This window comes from Podarcis tiliguerta (assembly GCF_965153285.1).
Source record: "Podarcis tiliguerta genome assembly, chromosome: 2".
Taxonomy (NCBI): domain Eukaryota; kingdom Metazoa; phylum Chordata; class Lepidosauria; order Squamata; family Lacertidae; genus Podarcis; species Podarcis tiliguerta.
The window spans coordinates 70,084,223-70,104,280 of NC_139535.1; the positions used below are offsets into that span (position 1 = coordinate 70,084,223).

At 41.0% G+C, this 20,058-nt stretch overlaps 2 protein-coding genes across 3 annotated transcripts in view; one reads left to right on the forward strand and one right to left on the reverse strand.

Annotated features, from left to right (window-relative positions):
• The window catches only part of LARS1 (leucyl-tRNA synthetase 1), a 47,818-nt gene extending 36,315 nt beyond the window's left edge, over positions 1 to 11,503 (reverse strand). Inside the window, exons 1-6 of one of the 2 annotated variants that reach the window (XM_083427072.1) lie at positions 11,245 to 11,503; positions 4,957 to 5,075; positions 2,787 to 2,874; positions 1,705 to 1,785; positions 414 to 548; positions 47 to 208 (exon numbers count right to left, since the gene is read on the reverse strand). In XM_083427072.1, the coding sequence (XP_083283198.1) occupies positions 47 to 208; positions 414 to 548; positions 1,705 to 1,785; positions 2,787 to 2,874; positions 4,957 to 5,075; positions 11,245 to 11,247 (588 nt within the window). In that variant the 5' untranslated portion in view covers positions 11,248 to 11,503. Of the gene's footprint in view, positions 1 to 46; positions 209 to 413; positions 549 to 1,704; positions 1,786 to 2,786; positions 2,875 to 4,956; positions 5,076 to 7,880; positions 8,026 to 11,244 lie in introns of those variants that run through there. The other variant, XM_083427071.1, reaches the window with a different exon arrangement.
• Positions 11,504 to 11,644: 141 nt separating this feature from the next.
• Positions 11,645 to 20,058, forward strand: part of LOC310672073 (RNA-binding protein 27-like) — a 31,987-nt gene continuing 23,573 nt past the window's right edge. Inside the window, exons 1-3 of the mRNA XM_083428622.1 lie at positions 11,645 to 11,931; positions 15,093 to 15,211; positions 16,433 to 16,557. Of these exons, the coding sequence (XP_083284748.1) occupies positions 11,873 to 11,931; positions 15,093 to 15,211; positions 16,433 to 16,557 (303 nt within the window). The 5' untranslated portion in view covers positions 11,645 to 11,872. The remainder of the gene's footprint in view (positions 11,932 to 15,092; positions 15,212 to 16,432; positions 16,558 to 20,058) is intronic.

The following is a 20,058-nucleotide window of genomic DNA, read 5'->3' on the forward strand; positions in this document are numbered from 1 at the left end:
AAGAGAAAGACTTTTTAAAAGTTATACTTTTAGAATAAACAAGTACCTTCAGTCCCATGCTCTTTAAATCTTGAATAGCCTGGGGTGGGAAATAATCAATCCAATGTTCAGCCTCTGAAAATTTCACTATTTCTTCATCAGAGAGACCTAAAGATTTCATGATCCCCCATTGATACTTTGAAGAGCCAGTCTTGGCAGCAGCCTTACTCTTCAAAGAAAATAAGAAAGCAAAGTAAATACACTAAGTAAAGCAGACAAACTATGTCAGTTTTATTATATTCATAACTGTAGGATGAACACGTCCATTAAATTTTTGCACATTTATGGACGATATATGCAAGTCTACATTTGTAACCCTGAGACACAAACAATCTTACAACAGCACCATAAAGCATTTATATTTTAAATTATACCTTTTTGCCTTTAGCCTTGTCTTTGATGACCACTTCTTCCCCCTTTGGCACTTCCTCTTCCTCCTCCTCTTCATCGGGGAATTCTGGTGGACAGCCATACAGCTCCATTTCTCTTTTCAACTTATCTGCACATGCCTATGGGAAAATCCAGAGTGCCTCAGTTAGTATAGATGGATCAATGATTCAACAGTGCAAGGCTTGGGATAAAATATTATGGCAATTCCAAACTTGCTGCCAAAAAGAGAAGCCAGGTGTCAGGATGCTGATGAATATTTATTGGTGGTCCAATATGCTTATTTGCTTGTGCAGATTCCAGATATCTGTGCAAGTATATAAAGCCCCTAAAGGCAGACTTTTGGCTGAAACACGCCAGGCTACCAATAAATATTCATTTAACAATAAATATTCATCAGCATTCTGGCACTTGGTCTCTCGTTTTGACGGTTCATTTTGTGGATGCTTCCTGGTGTTTTTTCCTCTGCAATTCCAAACCTGGCATCACATCTTCAATTGAAGTTGACAGCGTAGTAAGTGATCTGCCATGCCAGTCCCTCAAAGGGCTGGCTGGCTGGCTCAGTTATGGTGTGCAAAAATTTTAAAGAACGAGTCTCTTCATTTTAGCTTCAAAATGAAATGATGAAAAGAAATGCTCTGCATCAGCAATTAGAGCTAACTTACTAGAAGCCATAGAAATAAACAAGCTGTTGCTCTACTACATTTTCTTCATGATACCAGAAACACGGGAGATACTAGGGCATTGTGGACTGGGATCCAAAGGACCATGTAACTACTTTCATGTACAGAGACTTGGAATGAGTGGTCGAACATCTGCTTGCTATTCCTAGCAAACTGTTTTTGAAGCAGAGGGGAAACAGAATGTGACATGTTCAAAGGGGCGGGGAGAGAATTAAAAATCCCACTAGGGATGCCCAAACCCTTCAGCACACCTAAGAGATCTGTGGGTCCTGAGAAAATTTTAAACCCATATATGGAAGCAACTGCTATGCCACTCACATGAGTACTGATTACTATGACAAAGAACTCATTCAAACAGCTATGCTAAACCAGAATTTTCACATCTTTTACCACAACACACCTATGTGAATGTTTTATACCTACTGATCTCCAAATTTAAAACATGTCGCACACACACCACTTTATTTCTAAACTCAGAATCTGTGTACCCCTGCTACAAAAATGGAATGGTTTAAAAAATATATATTTTATTTTTAGAAAAAGTCATATAGCATAAGAGCCAAAAAGGAAGAAGAAAACAAAACCCTAATTTTACCTTAATGGGCATTCCTGTACAATGTAGTCCAAAAGGGAACAGGCAGCTTTTTCCTTTTAGTTTCTGGTACCCAACTGCAAACTGTGGGAAACAGGGATCACAATGGAAATAATATAGCATATATCAAGTAAGCTTCCGAGTTTCAAGAAAAATAAAGGGAGGGGGAGAGCATGCAGGACTGGAAAAATGGGTGGGATCAAACAGAAATAGGTGATTTAGAAGTATTAAGAAGTGTTTGCATTTAGTTGTAAACATTGAAAATGCTTTTAAGACATACACTTTCCTTCTGCTATTTGTGGTACTACAACTGCTACAACACACAATTTGAAAGGAACAGAAAAAGCAAAGTAAGTTACTGAGTTCATAGAACGACTTCTGCTTATGCTATGGAATTTCCTCTCCCTCTCTTCCCTGCTCCACCCCCTGCAATCTGCCCCAGTGCAAATCATTGCGTGAGCAAAATGACTTAGTTGGATGCAGCCCGATGTCTTCACAACAGAGATTTTAGAGAGCTTCTATTCCCTAGAGCAAAGAAAAATTCTACAGTGATTTAAATTTTCTGTCTGCTCCATCTCAAAATCTCCGCACTGGGAACAATAGATATTTTAAAGTTAATATAAAACAATTATCTGACCAGGTTACGAGAAAGAAAACTTTAACAACTGCTAAAACCTCCATTTACCCCCAGTCAGGATAAGCACAAATAAAAGCATCTTGCAAATATTTGAAAGCTGTGTTGTGTAAGCGGACCTCTGAAGAGTGTCAACAGTGATATAAATCACTGAGGACGCCCCTCTATATACCAACACTTCTTTCTCTGAGACGCAGATAATATGCAAGAGTGAGTTTTCTAGGCCAGTCTACAACAGCCTTCCCCAATCTGGCGTCCTCCAGATGTTTTGCACTCTTTTAACCTTCATAGCCAAATGGCCACTAGGCAGGGAGAATGGCAGGTGCGCTCCAACAGCATCTGGAGGTCACCAGACTAGGAAAAGTTGGCCTACATTTAAATGGCTCAAGGACTGAACAAGAACACTTATTTTCCCTGGTGAGGCTTATTGCTAACAAGGAAAATTTCTTACCTCACATTTGGATACGGAAAACGTGTGTCCTAGATGAAGCCGGCCATTCATGTATGGATACGGAAAGGTGGCAAAGTACTTGCCATTGCTGAATAGAGATTGCAAAACAAAAAAATGTGCATCAAATAATCTGCGGAAACTAAAAAATTACAAATCCTACAATTCTATATTCTCTTATTCAGGGATGTGTGATATAGAAATGTTTAAGAAAGATGTTGAATACAACCACATCAGTACCTGCTAAAGGGCATTTCACTTGCGGCAAATGCACAGACTCCAGTATGAACACTAAAAATGTCATAAATTGGGTCTGCCGCCCAATTAAAGATTCAGTTTTAAACTACACTTCTAAACACACTCGCCAGGGAATAAATCCTATTGCACTCAGCAGAACTTCTGAGTAAGAATGCATAGGATTGCACTGTCATCAATTAAATATGAGTTTTCTTGAAATGAGTGATTAAATGTCCATCCAAGCAAATAAAAACTCCAGAGGAAGATGACAAAGATGTGTAGAATAGCAGGAATCATATTTGAAAAAGTCTTCCCTCTTATGTGATAGAAATGTTCTTTGAAGGCAATATCTAGTTGCTACACCTATCACAAGCCACTACTGGAATTTTCTTTAAATATGTTCTTTAAATATGTTATTCTGATGGATCACCTAAAATCTTTTAAGTTGCATAGAAAAAAAACCCTAACTCCTTCTGGGTACATAATCAATTAACAAAATTTTAAAAAAATATTTATGTCCTGCTTTTCAAACCATTTTTTCCATGTGACATGTTTAAAAAATAGAGCACTAAAAATTTCATTGCAGCATTAAAAACCAGAAAAGTAGCATAAATCACAACCAAACTTTAGCCTTCCAAAGTAAAAATGTTTTGAGCATTTTATCGTTATAATGCTCACACATGCACATCAACAATCATAAAAGTCCTCTCCAAATAACAGTTGGGGTTGAGGTGAACCCCATTAAACCAATTTCTGTCTTCTGCTCCTGTTCTTCACTATCTCTGCCTACAGGGTCATCCACAGCTTTCCCCACTTGTGGGATAATTAGAATTCTTTTTCTGTGCAGTTAACTGGAACCTAATTTATTCATGATTACCTTTGGTTACTGTCCAAATTAAAACTGACATGGAATGTTATAAAGAGGCTTGTATTCATACTGACTTTGCAACAGCAAAAAGCACAGAGGCCATGTAATGTTTGCAAACACCCTGCTTCCCACTGCTGTTCTCTGTGCTATATCGTATACTGTTCTGAAGGGTATTCCAATCCACAGGAGCAGCGTCTCATGGGTGCCAGTCATTGCAATGGACAGGGGATGCTGAAGAAGATTGGATGCACCGCTTTATATGCACTTTCCACTACTGCATACAACTCAGAAAGTGATTTAAAAAGAAAAACTACCATCAAGTAGTTTTAGTTTCTTTCCTAAATGCAAAATGATCTCCTTACACCTTCTTCCATTCACAGTTAAAATTTAATCTTACATCATTCAGGCTACAATCCCATGCATATTTATTCAGTTCACTGAATGTAAACTAAATGAGATGGTTTCCTACCCCCACCCCCAACTCCCCCACATAACAGAATGGTCCCAATCGGGATGGGGGTGGTTGTGATGATAAGATAGATAGATCATTCACAAAATTTGCATGAATGGCATCTTCCCCAGTTTTTCCCTCACTGAGACATCTGAATCGTGTTGATGCTGGAGACACACAATTTCTAAAAAATACAGGTTAAACACTTACTATAGTAATATCAAAATTGTGGACAACACTTACTAATATTCTAGAACTATACCAAATATATAGTGTTACAATAAAATTCTTTTATAGACTGCATGGCTCTTTAAGAACATAATGCAACTGTTGATACAAATGTACAAATAGCTCAAGTTTCCATGCTAGAGAAAAAACTGACAGACAAAAAACTGGTTGGAATCTCCTCAGTGGCTGTTCAGGTATTTTAATGGTGCCAATTGCCATAGTTATCCAAATGTGAACTCACAATGGCATGCAAAGTCAACCAAACAGGTACAACTGAGACTCAAGACACCGATCCCAATTCAGGCTCCTTAAAAGCCACAGTGAACCAAACTTTCAATATTCTGCACATTCCCCTCTTTTTGTCATAATTCTGGAACGAGTATCCCTACCTTTTGTTGTTTGCAGCATCTGCTGCGTTAACCTCAAATGCTCCCTCATCGTGCCACTTCTTTTGGATTTCCTTTTCAATTGCCTTCAAGAAGTCCACTTTAGCTGTCCCCTTCCGTTCCTTAAGGAAGAAGACAAATCTATTAGAGCAAGCGATTAGTTTAAAAGTCAATAAACGCCTACACAGAATCTCACTGGAATATTACAATCCACTATGTACAGAACCTATCACACGCCCTCCATAACATTCATCAAGTAAGATGCTTACATTGTTCAAGCTTACTGCATTAAAAAGAAGTTATGAGCATTTACAGGAAAATACTTTAAATTTCTATCCATGCTTCCATGAACTTAGATCCTAGTGTGTGTTTTTTGGAATTATGAATTCTGCAAGATGTCAAGGTCAGGTTGCCAGAAAACTCATTTATTAGTTGCTGCCACGCATTAAAAACTTTCATCTTTAATAAGCAAAATGTCTGGCATTATTATGTACATCACCTTGAGACATATGCAAAAGGAAAATAATAAATAACCACATTTTAAAATTTATTATTATCAGCAGTGTGCAATATGAGGCTCTCTTCAGAGTTTATTATGTCATCTTCAGAGTTTGATGCATTTCTGCATGCACTGGACAGAAAAGGCACTGGACCACATTGAGGTATTGAGCTATCCCATTTCAGAGAAGTAAGGTAGGCGTTGCCCTTATCAAAACATTGTGCCTAGTTTAGAACTTTAACCCTACCTATCCCCTTAAACAATGCACTCATGTCTGCAGGAGGAAATAAATGGGGACGGTTAGGGACTCAGTTACAAGGATGACTAAACAAGGTGTTTTAGAGCTTCCTTAGTCTGGTTAATTAGCCCGTAATTACATCGCTGTCTCAAATATGGTTTAGAGTTGCTGTTAAATAAAAAAAGTATAACTGAAAAGATTTTCTCTTGGAAAAAGATACAATTTAAGAATTAAAGTAATGCCCAGGCACAGTAAGTGTGAAAGCAAGTGACTTTTACAATGCAGATACTTTTGCTTGAAGCTCTAGGAGAAAGAAATACACACACAGGTAACATCTAATCACAAAATGCTCATCTGCATAAAACTACTTTGCAGCATATCAACTGACAGCACTGAAACTAAATTAATTTTAATCTGTCATACTCTAACTACATTTCATCAGCTGGATAGTCTTGGTGGCTTTAAATTGGAGACTGAGGTGCTATGCAAGCTCAAGCACAATCGGACAATTCTTCCTGACGAGTGGAGCATGAAAATTTTGAACCCAGCCTGTCATATTATTGGTTAGTGAGGCAAAGAGCAGTCGGACTAGTGTTACCACAAACACATCAGATTTATTACATTTGAAGCAATTAGCACATTATATAGATGAACCAGGGGTAGAAAGCATTCAGAAGTGGTCATTGTCACTGCCATCACCACCACCCGCCTTGCATCCTCACTAATGCTTGATTTCTTACTGTGTTTTAATTTGTTCGAACCCACCCAGAGTGGCTGGGGTAACCCAGTCTGATGGGCGGCATATAAAAAATAAATTATTATCCTGAAAATATAATATGATCTCTACATTGACCATAATATGTGGGCAGATTCAGGCTGGAGAAGTTTTGCAGATCCTAAAGCATATGGGACTTTAAAAGCAGTAACTTGCACTTTAAGTTGAGGCCACAAACATACTAGAAGCCAATGCAGATGCAGCTAATATGGCAATACAAAAAGACCCAACACACCTATTTCCATGATCATTGATCTAGTTTGAAAACAAGCATCTTACATTTAAAATGAAAGCTCCTTGACACGGACTCAAAACTTTTGATGCAATGTATTATACCTCAAAAATGAATTTATGATGTTCACTTTCAGCAGATCAGCCATATCAATAATGTAGAGGGGTTGTCCCACCCCAAAAGGCTCAAGACCACTGGCCTTTCTCAGGAAAGAAACTCTAATGTTGCTAATAAAGGGCCAGTAAAGTAAGGCAAGACACCATAAGGTATCTATAAAATACTGTACATAAGACTTAATACAAATTGTCCATCAACACAACCTTTAGACAAAGCTGTGGCAACAAATTTTGTCTGAAGATCCTATCAAGCATGCCATCTTTTGTTAAATGGATTACACACTTTCCCCATAAAGAGCAGAGCTCAGAGATGATGAAGAAAATGAACCAGGATGGGATTTTATATCTTTAACAGTTGCATAAAATATATAACTTCAATAAATACAGCTTTTATCATCTCTAAATGGCAAGCTGTATTTGCCATGGTTCTCTCATCTACTTTACTATTAAAGGCGCAACATTCAGCCACAAAACTATGCTGACAGGATACCGTTCAGGAAGGAAAAGGAGTTTCCAGCATATAATCTCAACCCTTCTCCACAGCACTACTGCTGAGGATTTTTAACAACGACTTTAGGATTCTTTTAAAATCGTGGGGCCTTCTATACTGCAGTATGTCCAAAAAATAAATAAATATTTAAAATAAATAAACAATAAATAATGGGATACCTCAGGGTAAGAGGTAAAAGACACTTGAAGCAGATTAATATCTACTGCTTCTTGAATTTGAGTCAATCTAATGGAGCCCACCGCATAACAACCCCGACAAATAAGCTATTTTCTATTATGTATCTTAAAATAAGCATATGCAACTTGCTTGCTTGGCGTGAAACACGTTTAGCGATTTGACACGGAAATGCTAGACAAGCCCCCTTATAACTGACGGAGCTGTCACAGCAATAGGAAGCCCATAGCAAGGGAGGGGGGTCGGTGGCTGGTCGGCCTTCCTCCATTCCCTTCTGCTTGCAGGGGAGGGGTCCATTTTCTGATCCAAGCCGGAAACCCCCCCCCCAAAAAAAAACTACCCCCTCCATCCGCGACCACCCAAAATCAACGGCCGTATTCACCGTCATCACTCCCGAGCTTCTTCAGCCAACAGCTGCTCTCACGGCTCGAGCCTCCTCCACTCCACGCTGCCGGTTCCCCCACAATGCAACGGGAGCGCAGGTGTCATCAGCTTCCTTCGCAAAGGCTGCCGGGAGCTGAAGTCCACGCGCCGCGAGAGCAAACGTTGACAAGGCTGTAGAACTGCGACTCCCGAAAGGCATCACTCTCGCCGGGTGGTTCTTCACGAGCCGAGCTTTCCTAGAACGGAATACTACGATTCCCCTAATGCACAGGGGCTCAGAGCCGCACCAATGTCTAAAAACAGGGATGTCCGAACCTTACATTTTCTTGTTCCGATTCCGCAGGGGGAGGGCGCTAAAGCGGCCCTTTTCGTTGTTGTTTCCTCCAGCCTCCCGCTTTGTCCACGTGACTACGAAGAATTGACAGCTTGGGAATATCCTCTGATTCCTCTTTCACGCTTAAAAAAGAGCCCGTTATGGCAATGCGATAGTATTGCAGGAGTCCTGCCCTAAGAGCTTTAACAGGAGCAGAAACTATGTATGTATTTTGACAGAATCGTTTTCTGCATAGTTCTCTCATAAGCATTCAAAGTCTCTGAAAGTTGTAGAAAAACCTTAAAAAACGGGAAACAGCTTCTGCACCTTCAAAGTCACATGCAGTCAGGGTGCAGAGGATGGAAGACACCCAAAGCAATCTTTATTGTGTGTATGTTTTCAGATACGAATCCCACCAAATTCACTATGCCAACTACTTCCAACTAACTGGGGTTAGTGTTCCCATTTACCCATTCACCTGGGATTGTCCCACTGTGTTCTGTGTGGAAATGTATAATAAATAAAATGTGCTGTAAAATAAATGTGCTGAAACCACGAGAAGCCTTTGTCAAAGCCTGTGTTTCAAAAATAGAAAGGTATGAAGGAATGATCAGAAGCTTTAACATGAAACTATATTAGCCCCAAGACACTGGTTCAGTTTCCAGATTATACATGGCATTCATTTATACAGATCCATAGACAAAACCTAAGGTCCACTTAAATACATGATAGAATACAGTAATGTTAAAATTAAAATTAAACAAATTTATTGTGCATTCTATACCTTTGTTCTTCAGCAGGGTGTGAAACTAATATACAGCACTTACAGAACACAAGCTTTAGTACCTCAAATAGCTAGGGTGTTATGCTGTTGTTCTTTAACCAGGTGAAGCTAATATACTGTCCTGTTTTAACAGACATCACTGAGTGATTTCAAAATGGCTGCCATTTCAAATCTGCTGTTTACCCATTGTTCTTAATATAGCTATGTATCTTTGCCTGCTATCAGAAAGCAAAATATTTATTATGGTATGCTCATGTACATAATAAATTGGAATGACACACTACTAAAAGTTTAGTTAAACCAACTGGGTTCATGCCACGGGTCTTGAACCTTCTATCCACAGGCTTGAGCCAGCTGAAAATTACAGAGGCCCACCAGTCATAAAATGGTAGTGTAAGGGCAGTGTCAGCCACAAAATGGTGGCAAATGGAGGCAGAGTGTGGCGCTATTTTATTTATTTCATAAAACGTATATAACTAATTAGTTGTTAAAGACAACAACCACTTCTAAGTAGTTTACAGAAAACAAAACCCATCAAAGGTGTTTACAATTGGCAATTACTTTCGCTTTCTACTAATATCTAATCCATCTTCGGAAATTACTAAATTCTTTGCCACAGCATTTTCTTGTGCCAAGGAATTCCATAGCTCAGTGTTTCTCAAGATAAGTAAAGACATTTACTCTCAGTGTATTGTAACTTAGCCTCCCCATTTTGGGTAGAATTTCCTGTTCCAGAGGCTCTAAGTGGAGAATGCTTTTTCTTTTACATTTTCCCCTTCCCACTCTCAGTATTTTTATCAATCTGTGATTTCTTCTCCTATTTTCCTTTCAAACTCCACCTGTACTTTATTTCCTTCCATTCCCAGGCTACCAGTTTATTTAAAAACTTCTTACTCCTCTGTAACAGCTTTCTACTCTTATGACCTTCCTTTAAGTTCCCAATTTGCTAATAATTATTATTCAGAGTTTATTTCTTATTATTTTAAATATTAACGATTATGATAATTAGCTTTTTATCTCCCTTTCTAATTTCTTTCAACAGGTCTTGTGACTCTTTTCTTTCAGAGGAAGAACTTCCTTCCCTTCATCTGTCTCCCAGCCACCTTTACTCAGCATGCAAGGAGTTGCTCATATGGACACTGGTCTAACTATAAGGCTATGGAATGGCTATGGAGCAGGAGCAGAACAGGCTCTGGCACTGAGGCCCACCTGAAATGGTCTGAGGACCATCATGTGCCCAGCTTCACAATGTCTAGAGCTTTCAGACAACCTTATAACAGATGCGTGTACATAAGTGTATCATGAGTGTCATAAGTCCTAGAATTCAAAGAAACTTTCATATCAGGAAGAATGGTTCAACTTTATTATGTTTGCTGCTTTCCTTTCACAGTACAGTAAGCCCTCAACTTACATGCATTTAACTTGTGCATATTCAGCTTTATGCACACTGCAAAAGAAAAATTAAAGAGGGAACAAGGTTCTGGGAAAAGTAACTAGGGCAATCCCACCCGCCATTGAACCCAATGGGTTTTCACTATACACAATTTTAGTTTTAAGTGCAATCCCCAGAACATAACCCTCACTCAAGTTGTGGACTTAATGCATGCCAAGTCATTTCTCCCCCCAAAAATCCAGTACTATCCTTTGTTTCAGACATCATCAATCTCAACTGGAACTGGTTGTTCCTTGTTTTGTTGAGTGCACTGCTGCACGATCCAATACTTAGAAGTCCTATTGTCTCCATTGGGACTTACTCCCAGGTAAGTGTGTATAAGCTTTCTTGAAACGGATACTAAACTTAATATTGCAGAACAAAGCAGGATCGCACCTTGCAAGCACATCTCTAGAAACAGAGATGCACAGATCAGACCAATTTCCTACTAGGAAAAGACGAGTTCTGCACGGCACAATCCAAAGCCTAAGTCCAGATCACTGACAGTGTTCCAGTCACGGTGGGGCCAGGGGGCAACCCCTTATCGCTAACACCGGGAGATTTGGTTAAAATCTCTACATACCAAGGGGGCGGAGTTTAAATGCCATGAGGGCCCCACCCCCATTGGAGAACACGCAAGCTCAGAACTTTCTAGTACGCGTGTTTAGGATTGCAGTTTACAAAGCAATGTCTCTAAGAAAGATTCCTACGTACGTTGACTCCTAATACGTATTCCACAGAGTTCGGAACCAATAATTCGCAAGCGACCTTCCACTTGATAGAAATAAAATGGAAACTATCCTTCCATGCTTTGGAAAACGCAGAGGACATACCATACTTTATTTGGTTGCCGTCCCATCCACTGGTTGTGTGCGTGTGTATGCCTGTGTCTGTGGGGGCGGGATTGGACTCTGCACGCGCTCAGAGACAACCCCTTCCTTCGCAGTCACTGCGCACGTTCCCGAGCGCCGTCTACACGGCGTGCCGAGGCCTGGCTCGACGCCACCGGGCCCTCGGGAGCGGTGCCGACCCTTGTTATTTCCCCCCTCCTCTTCCCCGCTCACGTTGCTCGCGCGCCCGCAAAGGGTTTCACGCGTGCTGCCTCGACCTAGCCTGCTGCGGCCTTTCACCACTCACCCCCCTCCCACACCCGCTCGCCCACTACCGCCCGCGGCCGCGGATTGGCTCGCTCGGCTCGGGGCCTAGCCACGCGATTGGCTCCGCCGGGAGACCGGGTCCCCGCCCTCCCCCCTCTCCGGCACCCAGCAGGTTCGGCTGCGCTCTCGGCTCAGCTAGTTCCTGGTCTGACTCTTAGGCCCTGCCTGGGCGACAGGACAGCGGGGGAGCTGCCGCGGGCGAGTAACTGCTCGCGGGGGAGCGGCGGGTGGGGGAAGGGAGCCGGAGAGATGCTGCCCGGAGTGTAGCCGCCGCAGCAGCAGCGCCGCCGCCGCCACCATCATCATGATCATAGAGAACGTGGACGCGCTCAAATCCTGGCTGGCCAAGTTGCTGGAGCCAATGTGAGTGCGGCGGGGGCTGGTTGTGGGGAGTGGAGGAGGAGGGCGAGGGGCAGCGGCGGCGGGGCAGCGGTGGAGGCCTTCCCATGTGGGAGAAGGGAGCCGAGGGGTGAGAGGCAACCGAGGAAGGGGGGGGGGCGAGCTGGGGAAGAGGAGTTACGTGTATGTGGGGGCTCCTTGCTAAAGAGTCAGTGGGGTGAATGAATAGGGGAGTGGGGGTCGTTACTGGTAAAATGCCTCAAGTCCTGGGGTACATGTGCGGGGGTGGGCTTGGTGCCAGGAGGCGGCGGCGGCAAGAGGGGATTCGTGAAGAGCTGCTGTGGGTCGGCAGGGGGTGCGGGGCAACTGGCGTCAACTAGGGGTGTGCCTCAGGAACGAGGTTAAGGTTATAAGTGGTTATGGGGCGGGGAGGCCGCTGAGGGGCCGCGTGAGGAAGTTGGTTGTTTGGATGGGACACACACACACATACACGGAAAGAGTAGGTGCTGAGGTTATTTAGCTATGCAGGGTTACCATTTCAAGAGGGGTGCTGCTTTCTGTCTTCTGCACTTGCTCGTAGTTCTTCCAAACTGTAATCTGGTGACTAATTGTTTTATAATGCATAGCAACCACAGTATATATCACTTTAACAAAACCAGGGGAACTACTCTTCAGAGCAGCTCCTTGAAAATTAAAACATGCAGCATTAGGCCAAGTGTGCCTTACTGCAGGAGTGCGACAGTGGAGACAAAATGTTGTCCCGTCCTGTGTTCATCCCTTTGTCATAACATCTGAAATGTTGGGGGTTGATAAGTTGTTTGTTAGGGCAGTTTAAAAGAGCACTTCAGACGAAAGAGGGCAATCTTGATTGTGTTTTTATTTTTAGTTGCAAGCTTTTGGTTATAAGTTGCTTTGGGTTTCCTTGGGCTGCTTACCCAGGGTCTGTGTTTACCTTTTGGAAATGAGGCACAGTGGAGACTGTGGTGTCTTTATGATATGACCCCTCCTTTTGGAGGGATTCACAGCACCACCCCGCCTTGCTATCTCCCATAGCTGCAGTTGTCAAAGTGGCCCATGGGAGTAGGGGAGTTTTGGACCACTGTTAAGATACAGTTCCCCATCCTGGATATATACTGAGAGCTTGACATTGTTGCTTAATAAGCTGATGTTTTGTCAAGCTGACACTTAAATTCTAAGTGTATATCACTGCATCAGTGATAAGCAGGCAGAGATACTAGACGGAAATCTTATATTATATATATATTTGCAGATGGTCTGTTAATTGTCTTTTTGGCCCAGGAGCTAGCATGTCAACTTCCCTGCACTTAACTTTGGGAGCAAGTACTCTACACTAAACTATTAGCTTGAATTGATATGTGACTTCAGCTTAAAGTTCTGAACAGAGAGTTAAGACTACAGACACTCTTGAATATGCCAAGAGTGGGTTAAAAGTAAACTTGAACTACCTTGTTGTAAATAGACAGAGTGCACTTCTGTCTCATTTGTATAATCTTAATGTGTACTTCTATGCTGCATAGAGTTGTGAAGCATTAATTTCCAAATGCCTGCCCAGTTCCTTGAAGACATTTCAAGTGCTAATTATCCTGCCTTTGTGTTTTTGTTGGCTTTAATATGCATTTCCTATTTCAACTACTACAAAATTCTGATTTATTATTAACAATAAAGAAGCAGCAATTTCACATTTGCATTTCTGGGCAATTTTGACATTTAATCCATAATTACAGACTTGCATAATTATGACCATGAAAAGTTCCTAAATTCTTTACTGTGGGTGTGATTCACCTAGCAAACTCAGAATCGCAGAATCATAGAGTTGGAAGAGACCACAGGGGCCATCGAGTCCAACCCCCTGCCAAGCAGGAAACTCTATGAGTGAAAGTCCTGGGCACGGGCTTCTGTTTGTGCAATGGGGCTTCCCCACTCTCCTCCCCCTGCTTGCCCCCTGAAATTGGCTCAGGAGGGTTAGGAGAACCCCTAGTACACAGGGGGCGGGGGGTAGAATAAATCGTTCTTTCTGGCTACTGTATAAGCTTGTGCAGATGGAATACTTATCATAGCGCAACATTAAATTTCACCCAGTATATTTAGTTGTGCATAGTAGTTTCTGGACAAACCATTTTGGTTAATTTGCTAAATGACATATTTGGTTAATATTGATAGTTGTTTGGCTTATGCTTGCAGTCACAGCTGTATGTAAATACAGTTGCTGAAACCTAGTTTTGAATATTATGTCCTTGTTAGATCAACATGCATTTTTTTAGCCCTGGTTTCAGAACCGGTCATAAAAATGTGCTTCATTTAACATACGAAAAGTAGAAAAATGTCTCTAATTTACCATATGTTTTAGATTTCTTGAATATCTACAGCTACCTTATACTGAGCCAGATCCTTTAGTCCATCTCACATTATTGTTGAGTTTGCTGTCTTGAGTCTTATGCCAGGGTCCTATCTAGACTTTAACTGGAGTCTCCAGGCATTAAACTGATACTCTTTGCATGCCAATCATATGTCGTACCATTTTGCTATGGCCCAGTTGCCCAGGTAATTAAGCCATTTGTGGTTCAGCATCCAGGAGCAAAGAAGAAGTTTTTAATTCAACTGAATTAAAAACCTCACAAAGGACACTTTGAGGGTAGAATAGTGATTATTTGCTCAAATGTGGAAATCAAAATTGGGGAGAGCCCTGCTGCAGTCATGCCCTGCTTGCTTCTCATAGGACGGCCATGGTGAAAACAGGGAATTGGACTAGATGGGCCATGGCATGATCAAGCAGGGCTCTTTTATGTTCTTAGTTATTCCATGGAGCTGTCAAAATTATACCGAGTAGTAGGTTTGCTTGTTTGTTTGTATAGCATTTGTTCAACATAATTTCTATTTTTGTATCAATTCTATTTTTGTATCGAGCACTAGTTAAATTAAAACAATAGCAAGATGTTCTATCCACCCTTGAATTAGAAGACTTCATTCTAAGGCTGCTAGCCTATCCATATGTACTTGGAAGCATGGCCCACTAAAATTTGTGGGGCATGCTGCTTAATAATGAGGGACGATATTCATGCTTAATGACATGTCTTCACTGAAGAGGAATCCATTGTAATGCTTCATTGTGTATTAGACTCATAATGCTGTAAGTTACATAACGATAGCAGTATTTTTTCCCTTAGATGTGATGCCGATCCATCAGCCTTGGCTAACTATGTTGTGGCATTGGTCAAAAAAGATAAACCAGAAAAAGAACTGAAGGCTTTCTGCGCTGATCAGCTAGATGTCTTTCTGCAAAAAGGTACTGCTGTGATTTTTATTTTATTTTATTTTATTTTTTGCTAATGGCAGGATTTTGTGAATATGGTGGTAGGAAACTTTAGGTAGGAGACCTGGAGACAGAATCATAGATTTGTAGAGTTCGAAGGGACCCCCAAGGGTCACCTAGATGGAGCTTAGTTATATGATAGCAGCTCCAACTGTATAAATGTTTGGCCTTCTCAGTAAAACAATTGTACTGTACTTATAAAGGAACTTTGCCTATTTACAATTAAGCAGTATATAAGAGTGTGAAACATTCCCACCCCCCCACCCCCCGTCACAGATAGTTTTAACTTCTATGCACAATTACTGGAGAAATACATCTTTACATTGGCCAAAGAGTATCCATATTAACTTACGAGAACAAAAAAATATAAATAACTAGAGCACAATTTTATTATGGCACAAACCAGTTCATCTCTAAGTTAGTGTAGCATGTGTTAGCTATGAAATACAAATATGAATCACAAAGTGTTTGAATATAAGCCACAAAACATTGGCTGCATTTCAATGTAATACTAAACCATAGTTTAGTATTGACTAAATTGTAATTAGATTAATTACAGTTTAGTGAGTTGTCTGAACCATAGACTGGTTGATCTTAACTATGGTGAAAGCTCACAAACTATAGTTGAATCGCTTCCAAGAAGGTTGTAGAGGATGCTTATGATCCTGTTCTTGGGCCTGGCAGGTGCAAAGCCAAAATAAATTATATGCTCCTAACTATGGGGCTGGTGAGGAAGCAGCATTCATCTTCACCACTGCTTTTGAACTCCAGGATTGGAAGGAATGGCCAAGCTCCATTTGCTTACACCAACACTTACACCATCTTTTTCTGTACACAAAATGATTAACCAATAGGTTTTAATGCATTTTTGAGAACATATGGCGTAGATCCAAAGGGCTAGTTTAGGTAGAGGACAACACCATACAAGAGTGTACTGTTGTGGAACATTTCATTTCCTTCAAATGTTAGACTTCCGTGTCACTTGGCAAATGAATTTTTAAATACTCCTTACTTTTAAAGAGACTTGCAGTGTAGCATGGCAGACTTTTTGCTAATGAGAAAACTAGACCAGTACTCTTTCAGGTACAATGAACTCAACTGGCCTGGATCAAAACAGCAGAAGTGCAATTAATATAAAACTAGGGAGTAGGATCTCTTTTGGAATGATTCATTTTTTCTGTATGTCTCTTCCAGAAACCTCAGGCTTTGTTGATAAACTCTTCGAGAGCCTATACACCAAGGATTACCTAGCTCCCAATGAACCAGCAAAGCCAGAGTTGAAGCCTGTGTGTCAGGTCAAGGAAGAAATCAAAGAGGAGGTAATGTTAAATTTCTTTGTCTCTTGCTTGTGTCTCTTGGTGCAATCCTGTGCATGTTTGTTCAGAAGTGTGTCCCACTGGGTGGATAGGATTGAAGCCATGCAGTATAGTCTTATACATATCTACTCAATAGCAAGCACCCTTGAGTTCAATGTGACTTATTGACAGGCAATTATAGGATTGCCTAGCTTTATTAGAAACATGAGTAGTTTTTCCCCTTTAATATCCAAAGGCAGCAGATGAGCTGGTGTATGTATGTACATGTGTAGACACACACATGCAGGTGACAGTTTCACTATCTTTTATAGTGCAGATCCATTGTTAATAGTTATGCATGTCATTTTGAAAAGCTATGTATGGCAGTTAGCAAAGTGAAAATTTCTTTAATAGTTCAGCCCTTTTAGATGATGACTGGCTTGGTAAACTTGAGGTGTCAACACTGTGCTTTTACATTTATTTATAGGCTACTCTGTAACAAGGTTCTTCAGGCAGCTTACTACATAAAAGAAAGTAAATTAAAATTGATTGAGTAGTGAAATAAAAAGTATCAATTAAAAACAATGCGACCCAAAATACAAGGAGGTGAGAATAAAATAATAAGGTTGAAACAGTTTAAAGCTATAAAAGACTTTAAAAGTCCTGGATTGTTGTTATTATTAAAAATGTTTTTATTAAAAGATTTTCTTGGGTAACAAAAGAGGTATTCATGTGGTACCAAAAAAAATAATACCGTGCTCTCTGCAGTCACCTGGTGGAAGCACCCAGTGATGGGTCTCAGACAAAGACTTCAAGGTGCATATAGGATGAAGCAGTCCTCCAGGTACCCTGACCCGCAACCATAAAAGACTGAAGGTCAATATCAGCATTTTGAATTGGGCCTGGAAACAGATTTGAAGCCAGTGAAGGTGATGACCACTGGTGCAATGTTCTCATCTCTCTCACTTAGTAACCTTTGCAGCCATATTCTGACTGAGGTTTCTGGACAATTATCAGAGACAGGCCCACACACAACATCTTGCATAATCCAGACAGGTGGTTCTATGGTGTGGATAACAAGTTAAACTATCTGTCCAGTTACAGTTGTCCTAGATGGGGCTTGTCAACCTGGGAGGGTAGCCCATCTAGGAGAAGGAAAACACTGATCCTAAACCGTCTCTACCTTGCAGCTATACTCACTTGTATGAAAGGCTTTGGGAGTAAACCCTGAGGAACAATCTATGCACACTGATTTGCAGGACATATTCAGGAGTATAAAAGTCTTAAAGAGCAAACTCTACACAAATCCAGAGTGTGGTGCCTAAGGCAGTTGGATGGTGTCTTGTATGCCTCCTCCTAGTAACTCCTGCAGCCAAACAGGTGCCCAATGTATTGCTCTGCTTTCTTTTGAACAACATCAGCGAGGCTGAGAGGGAAGTCTTGCCGTATGGCAGCCCAGGACCTCCATACACCCTACCCAGGCTTGTGCCCCAGGGAGGTCACTTCGGTGCTGCAAGTGCAGCAAAGTTGCAGTTGTAACTGTTGTACCAATCTAAACTGGTAGAAGGTTCTCCATGCTACACTTGTCCTTCTAATGATGAAGCTGAATCAGTCAGCACACCCAGTGTCCAAGCCTATTAAATCTAATGTCACTCCTATTAAGGGAGTGCAACCAGGCTTTAAAGTTGATTCTGAAGCCAGATAACCAGACCTCTGCAACCTTCTGCTTTTTGAGAAAGTTTACTTGAAAAGAGAGGCGCCCTACCAGAGTCCACAACTTCAAGTACCCCTGCATGCTGTTACCTATCCTGAATCCTGTGGAGTCTGACTTCATACATTGCTTGCTAAAATCCTACAACCTTGGCTGTTCTAAGATTGTACAGTTCATAGTACTAGGGGTGTCTTGTTTAAGAGTAAGTAGTGGAGGAAATAAACCAGTTAAAGTGTAATGTGTTCATAGCTCAGACGGGCTGATCTGATGTAAGTGGTGGACATATTACAGCAAAGTATTTGGCTATACTTAGATAAGGTCAAATGAGACATGATATCCTCACACCACACAGTTCCACTCCTCCCCCATCTCATATGCCTATATTTCATGTAACGTTAGAGGTGATTTTTATTTCTAATTCTAAATTCTCTTAGATATCAAAAGATTAACTAGAGAATGCTTAAATCATGTTTAGACTCCCCCCCCCTTTCTATAGACAGTTCAGTATATTCTGTCACACTTTTGTTGTCTTTCTTCCACAAACTTTTTTAGAAAGTATGAATTGCATTACGTAATGAAAACTAATGGCTTTGAGATTACAGAGTTAGACTGTTGCACACTTTATGCAGAGCTCCTCTCAGTGACTGTTTAGAGATTTCAGCTCTTCTGCTTATGAAAACTAATAACCCAGAAATAGCTCCAATAACTCTTGGATGAGACTGATTTTTCATTTCAGTTGGCATTCAGGCCTGCCTTTGTTGCCTAGACTGCCTTTGTTGGCCTGGTGTCAGGAAAGGGACAGGGAGGATGTGTCCATATTGATTTTTCTTGACCTCCCTGCACTTTTTGATACCATTGACCATAATATTCTTACAGAGAGGCTGTCAGAGTTGAGAACAGGCTTTGTTCCTACTTGGTTTGTTCTCTCCAGAAGGTAGTGCTTAGAGGGTTCAGCTGCATGAAGCTTCCAAAGCACAGAGTTCGATTTTATCCCCCATTCTTTTTAACAACCGCATGGAACTCTGGGCTAGATGAGGGCCAACAAATTGAAGCTCAATCCAAATAAGACTTAAGACATTGGTAATGTGCAGGTCCTCTGTCTGCATCAGTAGAATGCATCTTTTTGAAGGTGTTGCACTCCCTTTGAAGGAGCAGGTGCACAGCTTGATGGTACTCTTGGATCCAACTTGGTCATTGAAAGCATAAGTTGCCTCAGTGGCATGGAGTGCCTTCCACCAGCTAGCGCAGCTGTGTTCCTATCCAGCTAGACATGAGCGTGGTTTCAGTTGTCTGTGCTCTGGTAACCTTCACATTAGACTACTGCAATGTATCATACATTGAGCTGACTTTGAATACAGTTTCCAAATTACAGTTAGTTCAGAACATGGCAGCTAGATTGTTAACTAGAACAAGGAAGCATGAATATATAACACACACCAATTCTGGCCCGACTGCTCTGGTTGCCAGTTTGTTTCAGGCCCCAATTTGAAATTCTAGTTTTGACATTTTAAAGCCTTGACGTGTCTTCATGGTCTTCTCCCCATAGACCCAATGAAAGTAATAAAACAGCATATTAGTTGTGACACCCCCACCCCACCCCGCTTGAGCAAGTCTTCTGAGTCCAAGTAGTAATCCAGCCTTGTTGAACACAAGGAATATTGCAACAAATTATGAGTGGTTCCATAGTTATACTGTAAAGGCAATCTTTTTAAACCTAAATTGTAGCAGTTGCAAAATTAAAATAATTTTTTTTAAAGGTAACAATTATAAAAAAATATTATGATGGACGTTTGTTTGTTTGTTTGTTTGTTTGT